The sequence below is a fragment of the Phoca vitulina genome, unplaced genomic scaffold (genome assembly GCF_004348235.1).
Source record: "Phoca vitulina isolate PV1807 unplaced genomic scaffold, GSC_HSeal_1.0 scaffold98, whole genome shotgun sequence".
NCBI classification, from domain to species: domain Eukaryota; kingdom Metazoa; phylum Chordata; class Mammalia; order Carnivora; family Phocidae; genus Phoca; species Phoca vitulina.
The window spans coordinates 2,480,375-2,500,429 of record NW_022589801.1 but is presented as its reverse complement, the minus strand read 5'-3'; the positions used below and the strand labels follow the sequence as shown (position 1 = coordinate 2,500,429).

Here is a 20,055-nt window from a genome sequence, read left to right as displayed (position 1 = left end):
GCTCCGGCCACGGCCCGCCCATTCAACGGCCATAAAAAGAGCGCAGGCGCACTGATGTCACGTGATCGCCCCCGGAAGCGCGGCCGGCTGGCTAGGGTCTGGTTGAGTTTGGGGCGCAGGGGAGTTTCGGAACTATGGCGAAGTCCGGGAAGGAGCTGGATCCCCAGAGCGTGGCTGCATTCACGGTGTTAAAGCGGGCGGTAGAACTAGACTCGGAGTCCCGGTACCAGCAGGCTCTGGTGTGTTACCAGGAGGGGATAGACCTGCTCATGCAGGTTCTCAGAGGTGAGCAGGGAGCGGTGGAGAGAGGACTAGAAGAAAGGAACTGGATCCCGCTGTGTCTGGGGCGGAGTGAAAGTTAAAAATCCTTCTTGTGCACCACTAGGAAGCAGTCAAATACGGAAGGTGGATATTCTACAGAACAAGTGGACTGGTTTCTTTTATATCTTTAATAGATTGATGTCATCAGAAAAGAGGGACAATACTCTAGATTTTTAAGAGACAGAATAAAATGTAATATATAAACCTTGGTAGGACTAGTTTTGAACGAAATGTAAAAGACATTTTTGGATCAGTTTGGGAAGTTTGAATATGGATTGGGTAACACTCAAATTACTGATTTTGTTAAGCAGTATGGTTTTGTCGAAAACTGTCTTTGATTTTTAGAGATGTAGACTGAAGTGTCTTGGGAAGAATTTGTCATGATGTCTGAATTTAATTTTAGGGAAAAAAAAACAGTTGGAGCATGTGGCAAAATGCTAACAATCCTTAAATCTATGTGATGGGTAATAGGGGTGTTCATTACACTATTATTACTTTTCTGTTTAGATATTTTGGTTAGAAGTAAACAAAAATAAAATCACGTAGCGGTAAAAGAAAAAAGAATTCTAAGAAACGTGTGTACTGAAATTCAGTGTGAGAAATGCATAGTGGGTGAGGCAGCGAGACTTTGTCATGTAGTTATTCAATGTTGAGAAGTACCCAAATAACCATTAACAACTAGTACAATCCCTGGCCCATAGTAAACACCCAGTAACTAGGTATTAAACTGATTTAAGACTAGCCCCTGCTCCCCACCCTCTGGGGCTCCCAGTCTGGCCTACGATCTCCCCTGTGTGCCTTTTAGCCTAAGTGTTACAGAAGCTTTGAAAAGACAGCAGAGGGCGCCCTTCAAGGTTGGGTGCTTTTGTCAGAACTGTAAAACTACAGGGGCGCCTGGGTGGCTCAGCCGGTTAAGCGTCCGACTTCAACTCAGGTCGTGATCTTGGGGTTCTGGGATAGAGCCACGCATTGGGCTCCACGCTCAGCGGGGAGTCTGCTTCTCCGTTTCCCTCTGCCCCTCCCCCCACTCGTGTGCGCCCACTCTCTCAAATAAAATAAAATCTTGAAAAAAAGAACTATAAAAGTTCTTGGGAAAGCCCATTTGATGATGATGATGATGATGATGAAGATAAGAGTAGTTACATTTATGAGTGCTGAGTGCTGGCACTGTGCAGAGTACATCAAAATCATGATCTTGTTTCATCCCTACAATTGCCCTATGAGGTAGGAGGTGATGTTATCCTCATTTGCAGCATAACATTAAGCTTCTCCACAATTAGTAGAGTCACAGTTGGAACCCAAGGCTTAAAAGACTCTGGTATACTGACCGCCAAAAAGAGACTGTACAGTGTTGGTCAGGTGGAGCACTGCTAAAGTTCTGGTGCCCTAGGGTTGTCAGGTGGAGCACTGCTCAAGTTTTGGCACTCTGGGAATCTGAATCAGGAGAATCACAGTTTTGCTCCAGTGTGCTCCGCTGATTCTACAGAGGTTATAGAGACAGTGATGTAATCTTACAGATTAAGATAGAAATGCAAATAACTCTATATTGGGAGTAAGTGCCAGGAGAGGGTATAGACAAGTACAATGAGGAAATAAACAATTAAAGGTCATTTGGGGGAGGAAAGGTGGAGGTGGCTTTTGACAGGGGCTTTGGAGAAGTAAGTAGAATTTCAGAAATGAAATTCAGCTAAGTGTTTAAATTCTGTCTGTGCTAGTTTACCAAATAAGTGGTTCAGTTTGGTCCCAGCATGTGTCTATAGAGGAAGAGTGAGAAGTAAAGTTTAAAGGTAGATTGAGGCTTGGAACACAGTGTGGATGGCCTTGACCGCTAGATTTTAACTCATTCCATAGACAGGGAGAAACCATTTAAAGTTTTTACAAAGGAGTGATGTAATTAAAGTTGCATGTAGGGATTGTCTCTATTAGGAATATGTTCTCCCAAATATTTGTATAGCATATTCCCTCTCTTTCCTTTCGTTATACAAATATTACCTTCTCTGCTCTTTCTCTGTGTCAAATAAGTAAATAAAATCTTTAAAAAGGGGGGGGTGCCTGGGTACCTCAGTCGGGCATCTGCCTTCAGCTCAGGTCATGATCTCAGGGTCCTGGGATCGAGCTCCACATCAGGCTCCCTGTTCAGTGGGGAGCCTGCTTCTCCCTCTCCTTCTGTAGCTCCCCCTGCTTGTGTTTTCTCTCTTTCTCTCTCTCTCTCTCTCTCTCAAATAAATAAAATCTTTAAAACAAACAACCCCCCCAAAAAAAACAAATATTACCTTCTCTGTGAGGCCTTCCCTGACCTTCTGTATAAAATTACAACCCCATCCTAGGACTCCCTTATCCTTTTAATAGCACTTACCACAATCTAACACACGTATTTTACCAATTTACTTTTTTTTTTTTTTTAAAGATTTTATTTATTTATTTGACAGAGAGAGACACAGCGAGAGAGGGAACACAAGCAGGGGGAGTGGGAGAAGGAGAAGCAGGCTTCCCAAGGAGCAGGGAGCCTGATGTGGGGCTGGATCCCAGGACCCTGGGATCATGACCTGAGCTGAAGGCAGACGCTTACCAACTGAGCCACCCAGGTGCCCCACCAATTTACTTTTATTGTTGTCTTTCCTCCCACTTGAATGACAGAGAACAATTGTGTCTATACTAGGCTTAAACAAGCCAGTACATATATTGTGGTTAATAAAAGAAGTTACACATAAGTAGAGGGAGAGGGCTAGAATGAACCCTGTGGGATCAAAGTTATGATCATGAACTTGTGGTTTTTAATATATATGCAGATGGATAGACACAGAAATAAACGCAGATGTACGTGTGTGTTATTAACCGTACATATACTTTCTAGCCACGTTGACTAAAAGGGTCTAGAAGTAGTGACAGGACTTCCTTAGTGGCAACGAGTACACTCAGCACCCAGAATTGGATTTCTTCATACCATTCTCCAACAAAGAAACCAGGGCTTCTTGGAAAAATGGTTGATTCCAGGGCTGGGGCAGGGTAAACACAAGATGAGTTTAAAACATTTTGCACCAGAAAGCAAGGAAGTGCTCAAAATATGATGGGTCATGTCAAATGGGTAGGGGCCAGCACAAAGGAGCTCTCAAAGCCAAAGCTGATAAAATTGGAACAAGAAAATAATAGTGTTGCCATTTGCAATGACATTGATGGAGCTAGAGAGTATTATGCTAAGCGAAGTAAGTCAGAGAAAGACAAATAACCATATGATTTCACTCATATATGGAATTTAAGATACAAACCAGCAGAGAGGAAAAAAAAAAAAAAAAAGAGGGAGGCAAACCACGAAACAGACTCATAACTATAGAGAACAAACTGATGGTTACCAAAAGGGAGGTGCCTAGAGGGATGGGTTAAATAAGTGATGGGGATTAAGGAGTACACTTGTGATGAACACTGGGTGATATATATGGAAGTGTTGAATTACTATATTGTAACCTGAAACTAATATTACAATGTATGTTAACTAACTGGAATTTAAATACAAACTTTAAAAACCAATAGTATTGGATTACAACCCACAGACTAAAATAAATATGCATGAGTCCATATTGATATAAATCGATCATTGCATAAATAAATAGATGGAGGAGAAGGGACAGCTCTTCCTTACAGTAGCATTCCAAATTAATAAATTAAATAGGAATGATGGAAATAGAAAATCTCTGTTTGACAGACACTCTAGTTATAATTGTTGCAGGCAAGGACCATCAATGGATGCTAAAATTAGTGGGTCAAAGTGATGAGAAACAAGGTATCTTCCCACAAGATACTTACTAATTACAAAGGACAAAATAGTGATTTTACAGTGGAGTAGTCTTCAATTACCATGTGATCAAAGTTAACATTGCCAGTAATAACACATATCGACATCATGTACCCACTGAGAAGGGCATGCTTTCATGATTTTCTTGCCAAAAAGGCATAACCTCAATCTAATCATGAGAAAACACCAACAGCCCCAAATGAGAGACATCCTACAAATAACTGAGCACGGTTTTCCCCAAATGTCAAAATCATAAAAGGTAGAGAGAGGCCAAGGACCTATTACAGATTGGAGGAGACCAAGAAGACATGACAAGTAAATGCTGTGTAGGATCCTGAACCAGAAAACAAACTTTCTTTAGTGGGAAAATTGGTTTGTGGATGAGTTAATAGTGTATCAGTGTTAATTTCCTAACTCTGATAATTGTACTATACTTACATGATATGTTAATATTAGGGGAGTCTGGGTGAAAGGGTACTGTACCATTGTATTGCAATTTTTATATAAATACAAAATTAAAATATTTTTAAAACTGGGAGTTTAAAAATGAAATTATTATGGAAAATATAAGCAATATCAAAAGGAAGGAATGAAGAAACCAGAAGTGATTTGGTGACTGATTGGGTTTTGGGGCGTGGGGCTTGGGGTAAAATTTTATTGATAATGTTATTAAAAAAAAAATACCTTACATTTTTGGGGTGGCTGGGAAAATGAACTATAATGGGGAAGTCTGGAAGAGAAGCTGGTTTTGTGGAAGAAAGATAGGTATTGTTTGCTATTTTTGATTATGCTAAGACTTCAGACTTGTGGTTGATTAGGACAAAATAGTTCTCAGACTCACGTTTGACATGTAATAAGCCATCTTTGTTAGCTCACCAAATTTGGTGTCCCCGCCAGTGAGACACAGTGTCAGAATCTCCACTCCTAAATAAAGCTGTTTCAGAGACTTAGTGTAAAAATGAAGGTCTTGCATGATCAAGGCAAATTTGAGCCCATTTGTGCATTTTAGGACCGAGGCAAACCATGCTGAAGGATAGGAAATTTGTGGAAGACTTGAGAAACTGGAAATAATGCCTGTACTCATTAGAAAAACTATTTGGAAATTTCAGAATGTATTTTTTAATTTGTAGGTACCAAAGATGATACAAAGAAATGTAATCTCAGAAAACAAATTACTGGCTACATGGATAGAGCAGAAATAGTGAAGAAATACTTGGATCAAGAAAAAGAAGGTAAAGAGGCTGATTTACAGAATGTGTCTATAAGCTATTGTGACAAAGCCCATTTCCTGCAGTGTTTCTGGCTCTGCCTTTTGGAACTCTTTGTGGTCTGGACCGTTTATCCTTGGGAGCCTACAGGTTTACTTTGCATTTCCACTTCCCTATACATAAGCTATCCTTAGCCTTTTTGGGGGGGATCCTGGGGGGAAGTGGTTTTCACATACCCTGTTGAGAATCTGATGAGAGCTATACATACTGCAGAACTCTGCATGCTCTTTTAAGGAATTCACAGATCCCCATGAAGCTTATGTATGGACTGCAGTTGAAATAATACTACACAGAAATAGAGAATGTAAATCCTGTATTTTATTTGTATTTCCCTTTATAAAATGACCAAAATGTTGAAGTAGCTAAATAAGCTTCTGGGACTTCTTTAGGATTTTGTTGTGAATCAAAACATTTCAGTGTTGCACTTCCATGACTGGAGATGCTGTAGGTGTCCTTCCCTACTTATTATTAGTTCTCTACTCATGAGCATGCAGATTACAAACATGTCTATAAATGGTCATCGCCACCTTTGTCTGGCACACTCCGCTTTTTTTAGCCAAAGTTACTACTGCCCTCAAGAAACCAGTGCCTCCAGGGGCGCCTGGGTGTTGCAATCTATTAAGTGTCTTACTCTTGGTTTCAGCTCAGGTCTTGATCTCAGGGTCGTGAGATCGAGCCCTGTGTTGGGCTCTGTGTGCAGGCAGCACAGAGTCTGCTTAAGATTCTCTCTGTCCCTCTGCCCCTTCCCGCCCCCTGCTCTCTAAATAAATAAGTAAATAAATAAAATCTTTTCAAAACTTTATTAAAAAAAAAAACAGCAACAGTGCAGCCCTCAGCTGCTGTTCCTCACGTCCTTATACAGCCCTCCCCCACCTCTTCCTAGTATTCTGTATGGGCCCATACCCTGGGTACCCCCCTCCCCAAGCTTCTCTGTGGAGTGGAAATAAAATAGTGTTTCCTTCACCCTAAATTGAAATGTACAATGAAATTTCCTTTTAGAACATGGGTGAAATATAGTACCATCATCACTGTGGTTTGAATACATTGGGTTAAATTAACCTATGTGGCCAGCTTGGCTTGAAAACTGATGCATAGTTGCTAACATTATATTTGTGGAAATATTAGGAACAGAATCCAAACTACTGGTTTTTAAACAAACTTTAAATATGCAACCATCATATAAGTTAGAAACTACCATTAGGGGTCATATTTTAAAAAAATCTTAAAGGTCTTTGATAATGAATTCAATAATTATTCATTTGGAATGAACAAAAACAATGGAACTATTTTACGGATCCTGTGGCATCCTATCCTAGTCTTTGGCTTGGGTTGTTAAGAAGTGGTATAAATTTCTGCTTAAAATACTGTCTATAAGTTCTAAGAAAGACTTCTAAATTCCATATAATACTGCATTTATATGTTTAATACTTTAGCTATTAAATTGAGGACATAAAAAGGCTTAAATCTGAAGAGAAGGACAAAGTAGCCCCTGAGTTCTAGCTTATGGTTCTTCTTATGGTGACAGAATGTCAGCTATCATTTTACATATAGGATTCTCTTGAATAAACTGCCTGGTCTATAGGATTCGACTCAAGAACCTGTTCCAAGAAATCTCTGGACTTTCCTACTTTGCCTCCATGAAGGTAGAAATGACTTAGGGAATTGTTTGCCTTATTTATCTCTGTATGTAGCATCTTCCATTGTGTCTCATATATATGTAGTAGGTATTCAGAAATGTTTGCTGAGTGGAGGAGTTAAAAAAAAATTAACTCTTGGGGCGCCTGGGTGGCTCAGTCGTTAGGCGTCTGCCTTTGGCTTGGGTCATGATCCCAGGGTTCTGGGATCGAACCCCGCGTCGGGCTCTCTGCTCGTCGGGAGGCCTGCTTCTCCCTCTCCCACTCCCCCTGCTTGTGTTCCCTCTCTCACTGTGTCTCTCTCTGTCAAGTAAAAAAAAAAAATATTGTATCTGATCCTGATTAATCATTGTATGTAAATATGTGTAAAAAGAAAATAAATGGTCACTGGTTTTATTATTGAAACTTGTGTTTTGTAGATGGAAAATATCACAAGCAGATTAAAATAGAAGAGAATGCAACAGGTTTCAGTTATGAGTCACTTTTTCAAAAATACCTTAATGAAACAGTTACAGAAGTTTGGATACAAGATCCTTATATTAGACAGACTCATCAGGTAGGTGAAATGTACAAAAATATGATGAAATGTTATTTAAAATATATGCGTTAATAATAACCTATCCCGATGTCTTTCAGCTATATAACTTTCTTCGATTTTGTGAGATGCTTATTAAGAAACCATGTAAAGTAAAAACTATTCATCTTCTCACCTCTCCGAATGAAGTAAGTATCTGGAAGCATTTACTCTTTTCTTCATTAACTTTATTCAGTTACGAGATATAGTTTAAGCAAGGAAAACGTGGACACCGCTTCAGCTAGAACTGTTTCTTTGGGAATTATCTAACAATAGGCCTAAAATATCTTCCAAATGCTGTTGATTTTTTTCTGATTTTGTTGTACCTTGCATTTGGCCACTTTGCTCAACTCTCTGATTCAAGTAGTTTGTCAGTTTAGTCTCTTGGATGTTCCAGGAGATGATCACATGTCTGCACTGTTGACAATTTTGTCTCTCTTTACCAATGATTATATCTCTTTTTCTTGATTTATTGTATTGGCCTTCTGGTGGATCATAGAATGATAGTGAGCATCTCCATCTTGATTTTGACTTAAATAGGAATGCTTCTAAATCAACCAGATTTCTAGGATTAACTTGAAAAGAAAGCTGAGTAACTAAAAATCTGAATAACTAAACAGCATTACTAAAATACATTTTAGGAGATGGAACAAAATTGTGTTATGTACACATTAGAAAAAAAACCAATTATTTTGATAAAAACAAGTGCTATTAAACTACTTCATACTCTGGTTGCTTCTTTGAGATAATAGACTTTGAAACTAGTATAGAATCTTTCCCATTTTAATTCATCCATGATACACATTGCACAACTTAATGATAATTTAAAATGATAATAACTGAACAGAAAATTGTATTCTTCCTATTAACAGGGGAGTGGGAAACAGCAGCAAAGTAGTGGCCTGCAAGAAATAAAAGAGTCACTCCAGAATCACGGGGTGCTGTTGGAATTAGAATATTCTTCTTCAGTACATGACCGAGAAATTAGGTTAGTGTATAGCAATATTTTAATTTTTATGCAGTTGAAAATACTTATTTTTATTTCTTTTAATAAGTTTTATATAATTCATGTAAATATTCAGTTTATTAAAATTTTAAATAAAGCTCAATTTTAGTATCTTTTCACTTTTGAGAAAAAAAGTCTGGCTTATTATGTCTGAGTTTCATATTTCCTAATGGAATCAAGTTTATGTGTTCTATTTCATGTAAGAAGAGGAAGTACTTTTCTATTCAAGTATACATACAGTGTTATGGTATTGGGATAATTTTCTTTTCTGATGATAATAGTTAATATTCTGATGATCTTAGTATTTATTTCTTATAGTTTATTAAATAATCTCATAGGTGTGACAGTATGCTACAGTGTCTTTAAGGAAACAGTATATGCAGGTATTTTAGTAGTGTGTTCCTCTGTTTAACACAGTGGCTTTCATATGTTTAGAGTAACTGTGGTCGGGATCCAGAGCTCTTCTTGCTTATGTCCTCCATCTCTAGGTAGGGGAACCCCTGCAACACACCATAGTCTGCCTGAATACACTTAGCAGAACAGGAAAGTTTTGTCAGAAATCTGAAATTCGAGAGTAAGATTAATTGAATTGTCAAACTTGTTACCAGCTAATCAAATCAACTGATGGTTCCTTTGGACGTTTTTATTTCATTGTAGACATAGCCCACGAGTAACGCCCGGTTTGGTTGAACTCATGCCACTGCAGAAAGTGATTTTCTATGTTAGGGGGAAATGTTGCTGATGCTTGCTACACTACACCTTTGATAACTGTCTGAGTTAAATGTCTGGAGTATAATACTGTATACTATTTCAACAGGTTTAACAATGGATGGATGATTAAGATTGGAAGAGGACTTGATTATTTTAAGAAACCACAGGTAGGATATAGTCTTATGAGTGAGTATGTTACACTCTTTTTGTATCATTTTAACAACATGGCTTTGGGTTTTTTTTTAATTAAAAAAAACTCTTTTCTTCTTTTCTTAGAGTCGTTTTTCCCTTGGATATTGTGATTTTGATTTAAGACCATGTCATGAAACAACAGTGGACATTTTTCATAATAAGCACACAAAAAAAATATGATGGGTAGTAGCTTAATTTGCATTATATATTTCTATTTTAAGTGAATATTGATTTTGTTGTTGTTACTTTGGACAGATCATTCCTATAATTATGAATTTAACAATAAATTTTTACATTTCTACTAATTTATGGATCCATTTTTTAGTTATGTAACCAACCCTGAATATTTTTATAAATACATCAGTCAGTAGATTTACAGTGTTTCCAGTCATAAGGTTAATTTAAACATTTTACCAGCTTGTCTTTTATTTGACTGTTGGAGAATGAATTAATAAACAATGAGCGCCTATTATGAAGATGAATTGGATGTTAATCTTGCCCCTGGGAATTTAGCGTCCAGGAGGAAAAATCACGGATTAGGGTACTCTTCTAAGAGACAGATGGGCTTGTGGGTCTAATAACCAGGAAAAAAAAATGTTAATTTTATTACAATTAAGTGTCCCTGGTAGAAATTCACCAACATTAATTTATCCAATATTACCTAACTCCATAAAGGCAAATCAACCTGCTTAGTTATGCAGAGGCATTTTGCAGCTAATTCAACCTTGGCTGGCACATTTGTAAAGCTTTGCAGCTTAGAATCAACTGTTCTGGGTAAGCTCATCCATCCAGATGCCAGTTGACTGGTTGGGGACGAAGACTAGGTTCTATGGAGATAGGTTGGGATTGGGGATAAAGGTAGAAGTAATGGGCAGTCCAGAAGCTTAAAGAATAAACTAAGCCAGTCTATGGAGGGAAACAGAAGTACTTGTGTTGAGGAATACACATCTAAACATCTCATCTGGAGAAGACTGAAGATTACATTTAAGATTAAATAGCATGGAGGACCAAAGCCGGTAGAAGCCACAGGAATAAGGTTGGGCAGAGTGGTCCTTGGGTGACTTGGACACCAGGTTTATGTTTTACCTCTGGGAGCCAGCAGTCACCTGACTGAGTTGGCATAAAAGACCAAGAAGGGATTCCAGGAAAGTTCCTAATGTTTTTCTTTAATGTTTTCAGGTTCAGGTGCTGGTAATGCTGAACCTGAAAAGACTCAAGCCAGTTTGCCAAGCTTTATTATATGGAAATTCAGGGTCTCAGGAGAGCAAGTGTTGTTGGACCTAATCAGAAGTTACTTTCTGCAAAGTATCGTAGATTATTTTGCCAGGTACCTATCAGCATGTGGAAGCAGAGTGGCTTTTCATTCAGGTGAGAACATGTATTAGACCTCCTTCTTTTCATGTTAAAGTAACCACTCTGATTTCTTCTAGAGCATCTGAATCTATCACTATAGAGATTCAGCATTTCACAACCCTATGAAATTAACTTTTATCCAACCCACATAGGAGTCCTGCCTAAGAAATACTGATATTTAAGGAAGAGCACCTATCCATTATTTATAGTAGTGGATAAAGCAATAATGCTACCCATTATTCTAGGTATTTGAAATCTATCCCCAGATCCAATTAGAACATCAGAAGACTACCATATGCAATTTACTTATTAAATACATCAAGAAATGTGCAAGAGCTGTATGAGAAAACTATAAACTTTATGGAAGAATGTAAAAAATTAGGAAGACAAATTATATTCTTGAATGGGAAGGCTTAAATAGGATGTCATCTCTCCCTAAGTTAATTTATAAATTAAATGACAAAGAGATTAACACTAGGAGACTTGCTTGACCAGCTATGAAGACATAAAGTTACAATGTATATATATTTTTAATGTATGGCATAAGAATGGACAAATCAGTGGGGTAGAATAAGGAGCCTGGAAACACCTGAGAGAGAAAGTAAATGTGTGTATGGGTCCTTAATGCACAACAAAGATATGGTTCATATTAGTGGGGAAAGAGTAGACTATTCAATAAATGTTTGGAAAAAACATTAGATCTCTACCCCACATAGAGGTTATTCTGTAATAGAGCTAATTAAGTGAAAAAAAAATTTTTTTAAAGCTCCACTAAATGTACTAAGTATAACACAAAACCCAGGAATTATCAAGGAAAGGAAAAGGCAAAAGATTTGATCATGTAAATATTGAAAACTTGAGTAGAGAGAACCATAAAAAGTTAACATGACATCAAATTTATAGCATATAGAGAAAGGGTTAATAGTACTAATCTATAAGGAAGATAGCCAAATTTTCAGGAAGTAAACTCAGTCTTGCCTCCATTAGCCTCACCAAGGACTTCGTCCTTTTAGCGATCTCTCCCTCTCTGCTGCATTGTTTCTGCCAGTACAGATATTCCCAGCCAGATACCACCCACCCTATTTCTTTGTTCTTGAAGTTCTCTGTACAATTTTTTCCCATTTCCTTACCACCTATTAATACTTCAACTCACTTCAACCAGGCTACCCAGTCATTCCACTGAAATTGCTCTTGTCAAGGTCAACAATGACTTCCATTATTACCATATCCAGTGGGTACTTAACCTTCATATTACTTGATCTTTCAGGAGTAATTGACCCAGTTGGCCACTTCCTTCTTCTTTTTTTCTTAAAGATTTTGTTTATTTATTTGACAGAGAGAGACACAGTGAGAGCAGGAATACAAGCAGGGGGAGTGGGAGAGGGAGAAGCAGGCTTCCTGCGGAGCAGGGAGCCCGATGCGGGGCTCAATCCCAGGACCCCAGGATCATGACCTGAGCCGAAGGCAGACGTTTAACGACTGAGCCACCCAGGCGCCCCTCGCCACTCCCTTCTTAAAGCTCTCAAATTCCATGAAACATTCTTTCTCCTCCACCCTGTCTTTTAAGTATTGGCGTTCTCCTAAATTAGATACTAAGTAGTAACCTCTTTTTTTTTTAATCTACACTCTCCCCCAAGTGATTATACCAGTAATTTCTTAGTGAAAAGCAACAGAAACTGCTCTTACCTGATGTAAGCAAAAAAGAGATTATAAAGATAGTGGGTAGTTCATACCATCACCACAAGAGGTACAGACTTGGCCTTGGAAGTTCTGCAATGAAAAAAGCCATATCTAGATTCACAACACAGAACTAATCAGATGATACCACTGCTGACCCCAAGGCAAGGCCTGAACTCAGTAGCCTTATTACCACTTCTGTCTCTTAAATTATTGGGCACTACACTGCCACTCTTAGCACCTTGCTACCCCAGAAATTCAGGCCCTGGTACAACTGCCAGAGAAGGGTTTTCACCATCCCAGGTTCACTTCATCATGATCCATTCAGAGTCTGAAGCAAGTACATCTGATTGGCAGAGCCTAAGTCATGTGCCCTCACCCTAGATTCAAGAGAGACTAGGAAAGGAGTACAGTGAAAATTTCAGTTTCCATAGAGAGGAGTGTTGTTGATTTGCCATTTTTGGAGTTCCCCAGGTGAAATTCAAAACTGGCCTCCGTACACTCAGGGCAGGGAGAGACTGAAGAAAGAGGCAGACCACTTGGTAGATGGGGTTTAATAAGCAACGGAACTTACATATGAGGCTTGTCTTGGGTGGCTACAAGATAAGTAATCTCCGCACATGCCTGCAGAATCTCAAGAGTTCATGGAGGCCTTGATGGGATTCAAGTCACATATACAATCCAGATAGTCTCAGTAACAAAGTACTCTCTCAAGGCTGAGTCCTTGAAGTGGCTCCTGGTGTGGGAGCAGTGGGCAGAACACACATTCTAAGGACAGGGGAGGGTGTAAAGAGCCTTCGATTGCCCATATCCAGTTCAAGGGTCAACTGGCAGTCACATCCTCTTGATGACCTCTCCAGCAGGTGGGTTCTGTCTCACAGCAAGGTTTCTTAAGTTGGAGAATCCCCCAAAGAGTGAGGGGACTCAGGGGCTAAATACTTTATGCTGTAAGATGAATTATAAAAGTTCCCAATTATCCATTTTCACGACTTAAAATACTATGTATATGCTGTCAACTCCTAAATATATAAATTAAGCCAAAACTTTTCCTTGGAGCTATGATCTCATATATTCAGCTGCCTATTTGGCATTTCCTCTGGCATTTCAGAAGCACACAGTCATTTCAAATATAGGATGCTGCAACTGAACTTTGGAAACACACTCCCCCACTCCCTGTGTTTACTCCCATCCATCCAGTTGCTCAAATAAGAAATCTAGGAGTCGTTCTTGATTCTTTATCTCCTTTATCCTCATATGGAAACAATCAGAAAATTCTGTGGACTCTAGCTGCAAAACATGCCTTTTCTATTCCAGGTGATGCTTGTTAAATTTCCCTTTTGGATCTTGAAGCCCTTAACACCTTTCACCTGATGATATTCTCGATCTTGACAAACAGATGGTATCAGAAAATCACGAGTGCTTTATTGCCCCAAAGCACATCATATCAGGATTTTTATACCTTTCTTGGAAGGTAACTTCCACACGTTGCAGCAAATGTAGTGCGTAAAAAATATGCTTATGAGAAATCTCTTCAAAATTGTTTATTTGCTGTTTAATATTGCTGGAAAAGAACAGAAGGACCTATGAAACCTGACTCAAATGAAAAATGGTTAGACTGCCAATTGTGTTTGTCCCCAGAGCCACTTGAAAAGTAAAATCCCTTTCACTTACTCTGCTCCCACACTGAGGGAACCAGTTGCAGGCAAAACCCTGTGTGCCCACTCCTGCCTCTTCCCCCTCCCCTTTTTTTAAAAGATTTTATTCATTTATTTGACAGAGAGAGACACAGCGAGAGAGGGAACACAAGCAGGGGGAGTGGGAGAGGGAGAAGCAGGCTTCCCGCTGAGCAGGGAGCTGACTCGGGGCTGGATCCCAGGACCCTGGGATCATGACCTGAGCTGAAGGCAGACACTCAACGACTGAGCCACCCAGGCGCCCCCTGCCTCTCCCCTTCATAAAAAAAGGGATGAGATGTGGATCCACTCAGTTACATGAAAAGAAAAGAGCTCATAAGAGCTAAATTCACATGTTAAAATCCTAACCTCCAGTACCTCAGAATCGAACTGTATTTGGAGATAAGGTCTTCAAAGAGTTATAGAGTTAAAATGATGTCTTTAGAGAAGACCCTAATCCAGTAAAATTGGTGTCCTTATAAGAAGTGGAAATTTTGACACAGATATGCACACTCAGAGGAAATGTAACAGCACCCCAATTGGTCTTAAGGGTTAATGTGCTTCAAGCTTATTCACTCCTTGCTTGCAGACCTAAATCCCAGTTTGTAGCAGTACTAACCTGCTTCCCTTGAGATCCTGCAGACTGCTAGCCTTGAGGACCAAAGAACCAGACTTTCCAGAAGATAAGGCCTGACCACACAAAAACAGCTTCCACTGACCATGGCATTCTCAGTAAGAGACTCTGGGAGCCTTGATTCCTGGTATAGGGGGAAGAGTCCGGACTGCCTTCCCAGGATGTGGCTTGTTGGGCTGCAGGGGCATCCTTTACTGAGAGACCACCTAGGAGCCTTGATTATTGGTAGAGCAGAGGATTCTGAAAGATTTTTTGAGGACAGATGATTAACTGCTAAGCACCAACTTCTCCACATAGCCCCCTCACCATTTCCTGCACCTTCCCTTTTAAAAATATGTTTCCCCTGGACAGGGAAGATGGGTCTTTGAGATGTTAATCTGCCATTTTTCCAGGTTGCCAACTTCCTCAATAAAGCAACCTTTCCTTTCCCACCAACACTTGTCTCTTGAGCATTGGCTTTCAAGCAGCGAGTTTGGAACTGGTCCTCTGTCCGATAACAGAAAGACCATGTGAGCATACAGCAAGAAGGCAGCTATCTGCAGGCCAAGAAGAGAGGCCCCAGGAGACACCAAACCCACCAGCACTTTTATCATGAACTTCCCAGCCTCCTGAACTGTGAGAAAATACATTTTTATTGTTTAAGCCACCTGATCTGTGGTATTTTATTATGGTAGCCCTAGCAAACTAATATATACTGCTTTATTGTTTCCCTTTTTAAAAGGAATCAGAATTAAACCTTGTCCTGAAAATAGAAATCATCCTTAATTTTTGACAAGGGCTTAACACAATGTCAGCATCTTTCCATGGCTACTGCCAGTATTACCTGTGCTGGGATTCCTGCAGTAGTCTCCCAAGTGGCTTTCTGCTTCCTATTTTCTCTCCCTCCAATCCATTCTCCACAGAGCAGACAGAATATAACAACTGCAGTGTCATTGCACTTAAAATAAGATCTAGGTCTACCTTGGGCTATCTGTCCCTACATGATCTGGTCTCTTCTCTTTATCCTCATCTTGCTCCATTCTCCCCTTGTTCCCACACTTCAGTTTGCTTATCCTTCGACACCATCAACAACCCTAGCTTTTACCTGCTTTAGGGCTTCCTGTATGCTGTTGTGTGGTAGATTATACTTTATAAAAATGGTTAAAATAAGGGTAATTTTTATAATGACTTTGACATTCCTCCCATAGAGAGGTGGCTATCGATGTTCTCTCCTCTTGGATTTGGATGCACGTGTGACTATATAAATTGCTTCCAAGACAAGGTATAAAAGGAAATAGTTTCTGTTGGGCTTTCTTGAGTCACTTGTTCTGGGAATACAGCTACCATGCTGTGAGGAAGTTCAGACAGCCTTGATTAGGCCCAGGTAGAAAGGAATTGAAGCCCTCAACCCATAGCTCCAGCTGAGCTCCCAGCCAACTGCCAGCACCAACTTGCCAGCCATGTGAACCATCTTGAAGCAGGTATTTCAGCTCTTTAAGCTGTCCTAGCCAATGCCACTGGATCATATGTGCTATCCCCATCAAAGCTCAAATTGTAGATTTGTGAATAAAATAAATGTTGTTTTAAGCCACTAAGTTTTGGAGTGGTTTGTTAAAAGAGGCAAATAACTGATAAAACTGGGAATACTCTCCTCCCCACTCCTCTGCTTGGCTGCTTTCTTCTCATTCTTCAGGTCTCCATTTCAATGTCCGCTCCCTGATAGCTCTAGCGAGGCAGCCCCTATTATTGTCTGTTAGAACTACCTAGGCTTTTCTTGCTTTATAATTATATACTGATTTGTTTGTCCACATTTCCTATTAGGCTCCTGTTTTTTTTTTTTTTTTTAAGATTTTATTTATTTGCGAGACAGAGAATGAGAGACAGAGAGCATGAGAGGGAGGAGGGTCAGAGGGAGAAGTAGACTCCCCGCTGAGCAGGGAGCCTGATGTGGGACTCGATCCCGGGACTCCAGGATCATGACCTGAGCCGAAGGCAGTCGCTTAACCAACTGAGCCACCCAGGCACCCTAGGCTCCTGTTTCTTAAACTCCGGTCTTGACCTATTAATGGGTGTTAAAATAATTTTTAAAAGATGAAATAAAATCAAATATAAAATGTCAAATAAGGAAATAGTATAGGATAAACATTGCATTGTAAAACTTGTTAGGTATAGATAATATCTGTGCTAATATATAATATAAAATATATTTTTTTACTCTAGTTTTTAAGGAGTTCAAAAGCCAGTACACTAAACTGTCAATTCCTGAGGTAAGTCTCTTTCATTCACCATGAACATCCAACAACTACAAAGTACCTGGCACATAGTAGGCATTCAAAAAACACACAGTAAATACTGTAGAAATCAGAGTAGTATGTGAATGAACTGCAGAGACACGAAGTGGTTGGCAGTGATGTTACTCCTTGAAGAAATTTGGCGATGAAGAGATGTAGAGACACAACAAAACCTTAGGCAGGGGTTCTGGGGAAAGAAGAGACATAAGCATGTTCATTCACTATGTGTAAGGATCCAGTAAGTGAAGAGAGAAAATGTAAGATAAAAAAGTAAGTATTTAATAGTAGAAGGCCCAAATAGGTTGGAAAGGACAAAGATCCAGGTACAACTAGCCTTAAGGAAAAGGTGTTATTTGAGAATGAATGAGAAATGCTGAGAGGAAATCGGGTGCTGAAGGAGCTCATTTATGAAGGCCTCCACTGTCAAATTATGAGTCAAGGTTTGTGACAAGAGAAGTGGAGTTCTGAGTTTAAGAAAAGTGGAAACATTTATGAATAAGGCCTCTGAAGAATGAGGGAGTCAATGGAGAGGAATTGAATCTGACACAAATAGGGGATACATATAAATATGAAATTGGGTTCATCTGCATGATTATGTGAATTTTCTTCCAGCATTGCCTGCCATCTGGGTATGACAGGAGTAAAATACCAGTTGATGGAATAATAATAATAAAACAATGGCCATTGTAGGTCAAGAGAGAAAAGCAAATGAGAATGCTGGTAAGGTAAGACAGTATACTTGAAAGAATTCAGGGATGGATAGGAAGGGAGATGAAGCAAGAGATTTGGAGGGTTAAGGGCTTAGAAAAGTGCAGTGGGCTTAATTTAACAGGAAAGGATGGTCGATAAGAAAGTTCAGCTGACAAATAATGTGGGGGTTAAGAGGTGCTGACCATGGCACAGTTGAAAATCCACATAGAACTTTTGACTCCCCAAAAACTTAACTAGTTAGCCTATTGACCAGAAGCTTTACTAGTAATCATCAAGACATATTTTGTATTATATACTGTATTCTTACAATAAAGCTAGAAAAAATGTTACTTAAAAATCATGAGAGAAAATATATTTATAGCACTGTAAAACATCTACATATAATTGAAACCATGCAGTTCAAACCCACTATTCAAGGGTCAACTGTATAGTTAAAAGGAAGAATTTTAGAGTTTAAGGTATCAGAGGTGACAAGAAGCCTGGGTTATATTCCTTAGAGGTAAGAAAAAGAACTAACTCAGAGATCACAGTGTTGAATATCATATACACCCCCATGATGGTAACAGAGAAAGGAGCAGATATATGTGTGCTAGATTAAAAAAAAAAAAAAATCATTGAAGAAAGAGAGTATCCTACAGGCCATAAGAAACTATGGACTAGGTGACAATTCCTAATGGGGAATAGTTACTGAAAGAGGCTAGGTCTTTTTTAAGAGACAAATGATGAGGATGCCTGGCTGGCTCAGTTGGTAGAGCATATGACTCTTGATCTCTTGATCTCAGGGTTGTGAGTTCAAGCCCCATGTTGGGTGTAGAGATTACTAAAAAAAAAGACATACAATGTACTTTGAACATTTTATTATCTCATAAAAACTGTTAATATTAAGAAATTTATTTGGAATCACATTATTCCCTTAATTTTTTCACAGAGAATATTCCATTTACTGTGTAGTTCATCATCTTCTGGACATGTTCTATGTAAAATATTTGTTAGCACAGTAATTTCATTTGGGCAAAACTTACTGCCAATAAAACTTGAATTTAATTTGTCACATATTTCCAGTGGCAACCAATGATCAGGTGCTTCAATATTACAGATTTCAATCCTTCCACCCTTTATGTCTATGAATATTTTAATTTCCAAATGCGACTGTTCATATAATACATTAAAGGAAGTGTTTATACTAAACTTTGGAGTTTTGCCATATATCCACTCCCAGGTCTGTAGTTTTTTGGCTTTGTTATTTATTCCAGGAAATAGTGTCTCATCTGTTGGGTTTATTAGGTTGATATGATTATCAATTTGATGATAAGCAGCATACTCTGTCGCAATAGCATTCATGAGTACTTCACAGGTCAGAGTGGGATCTTTTTCCAAAAGATTTTTTACTGTGGAAGGTATGCTAGCAGTGGCATTGCTCCTGATCCCTTGGTAAGGGCTCTTCAGCAAAGACGACAAGAAGGTTCTATCGGTACTACACAATAAAGTGCAGTGGTGGTAAGCAGAAGTCCGGCCAATCTTAGAAGCTGTTCCTGAGATTTTAAACTGTCCATCCAGTAAAAGGTCACATCTTTTGGTGGCCTGTACATCCAGCTGGGGTTGGACAGCATTCAGAGCCCTCACAACTAATTTTAGGTTCTGCATTCTATCATACTTTTTTTTGGTTGTAAAAAAAGTCAAATTGATATTACCCATATCATGGTAGACTGTTCCTCCTCCACTTCTTCTCCGAGCCAGTTTTATACCTTCTTCTCTCATCAGATTCAGGTTGCATTCCTGCCAAGGATTCTGATGCCTACCTATTACAATAGAGGGGGAATTTCTCCACAAGAAAAGAACCGGCTTGCCTTCTAGATTCATATGGTCATGGATCCAGTCTTCTACAGCCAGATTTTGATAAACATCACTGGAAATGGACTGTAAAATGAGCCCACTTTTTACTGTGTTCTTAAAGCCAGCTGCTGGGACCTTGAGGTTACAAAGTAACTGGAAGCAATTCTTCATTGAAAATGGGATCAGCATGCTTTTAAAAATAGAAGACTGGGGCGCCTGGGGGGCTCAGTTGGTTAAGCATCTGCCTTTGGCTCAGGTCATGATCCCAGGGTCCTGGAATCGAGTCCCGCATTGGGCTCCCTGCTCAGCGGGGAGTCTGCTTCTCCCTCTCCTTCTGCCGCTCCCCCTGCTTGTTCTCTCTCTCTCTCTGTCAAATAAATAAATAAAATCTTAAAAAAAAAAAAAAAT

The 20,055-nt window shown here is 39.2% G+C and overlaps 3 protein-coding genes across 6 annotated transcripts in view; 1 reads left to right on the top strand and 2 right to left on the bottom strand.

The window, feature by feature from the left end:
• Positions 1-20,055, bottom strand: part of MRPL30 (mitochondrial ribosomal protein L30) — a 37,797-nt gene that overhangs the window by 13,151 nt on the left and 4,591 nt on the right. The window lies entirely within an intron of this gene.
• MITD1 (microtubule interacting and trafficking domain containing 1) lies at positions 78-19,657 on the top strand. Of its 3 annotated transcripts, XR_004298498.1 has the most exons (8): positions 78-285; positions 5,242-5,343; positions 7,433-7,569; positions 7,650-7,736; positions 8,460-8,575; positions 9,411-9,471; positions 10,676-10,864; positions 19,576-19,657. XR_004298498.1 is itself a non-coding variant. In XM_032397299.1 (7 exons), the coding sequence occupies exons 1-7, from the start codon at positions 135-137 to the stop codon at positions 10,778-10,780; spliced, it is 759 nt and encodes a 252-aa protein (XP_032253190.1). In that variant the 5' UTR covers positions 78-134; the 3' UTR covers positions 10,781-12,183. The 3 variants fall into 3 exon arrangements, 2 of the variants coding, with proteins under 2 accessions (XP_032253190.1, XP_032253191.1); XM_032397299.1 differs by lacking the exon at positions 19,576-19,657 and having other exon boundaries at positions 10,676-12,183; XM_032397300.1 differs by lacking the exon at positions 19,576-19,657 and having other exon boundaries at positions 9,581-10,768.
• LIPT1 (lipoyltransferase 1) lies at positions 18,668-19,897 on the bottom strand. Its single transcript, XM_032397298.1, has one exon. It carries the CDS (start codon positions 19,834-19,836, stop codon positions 18,715-18,717), a length of 1,122 nt encoding a protein of 373 aa, XP_032253189.1. The 5' UTR covers positions 19,837-19,897; the 3' UTR covers positions 18,668-18,714.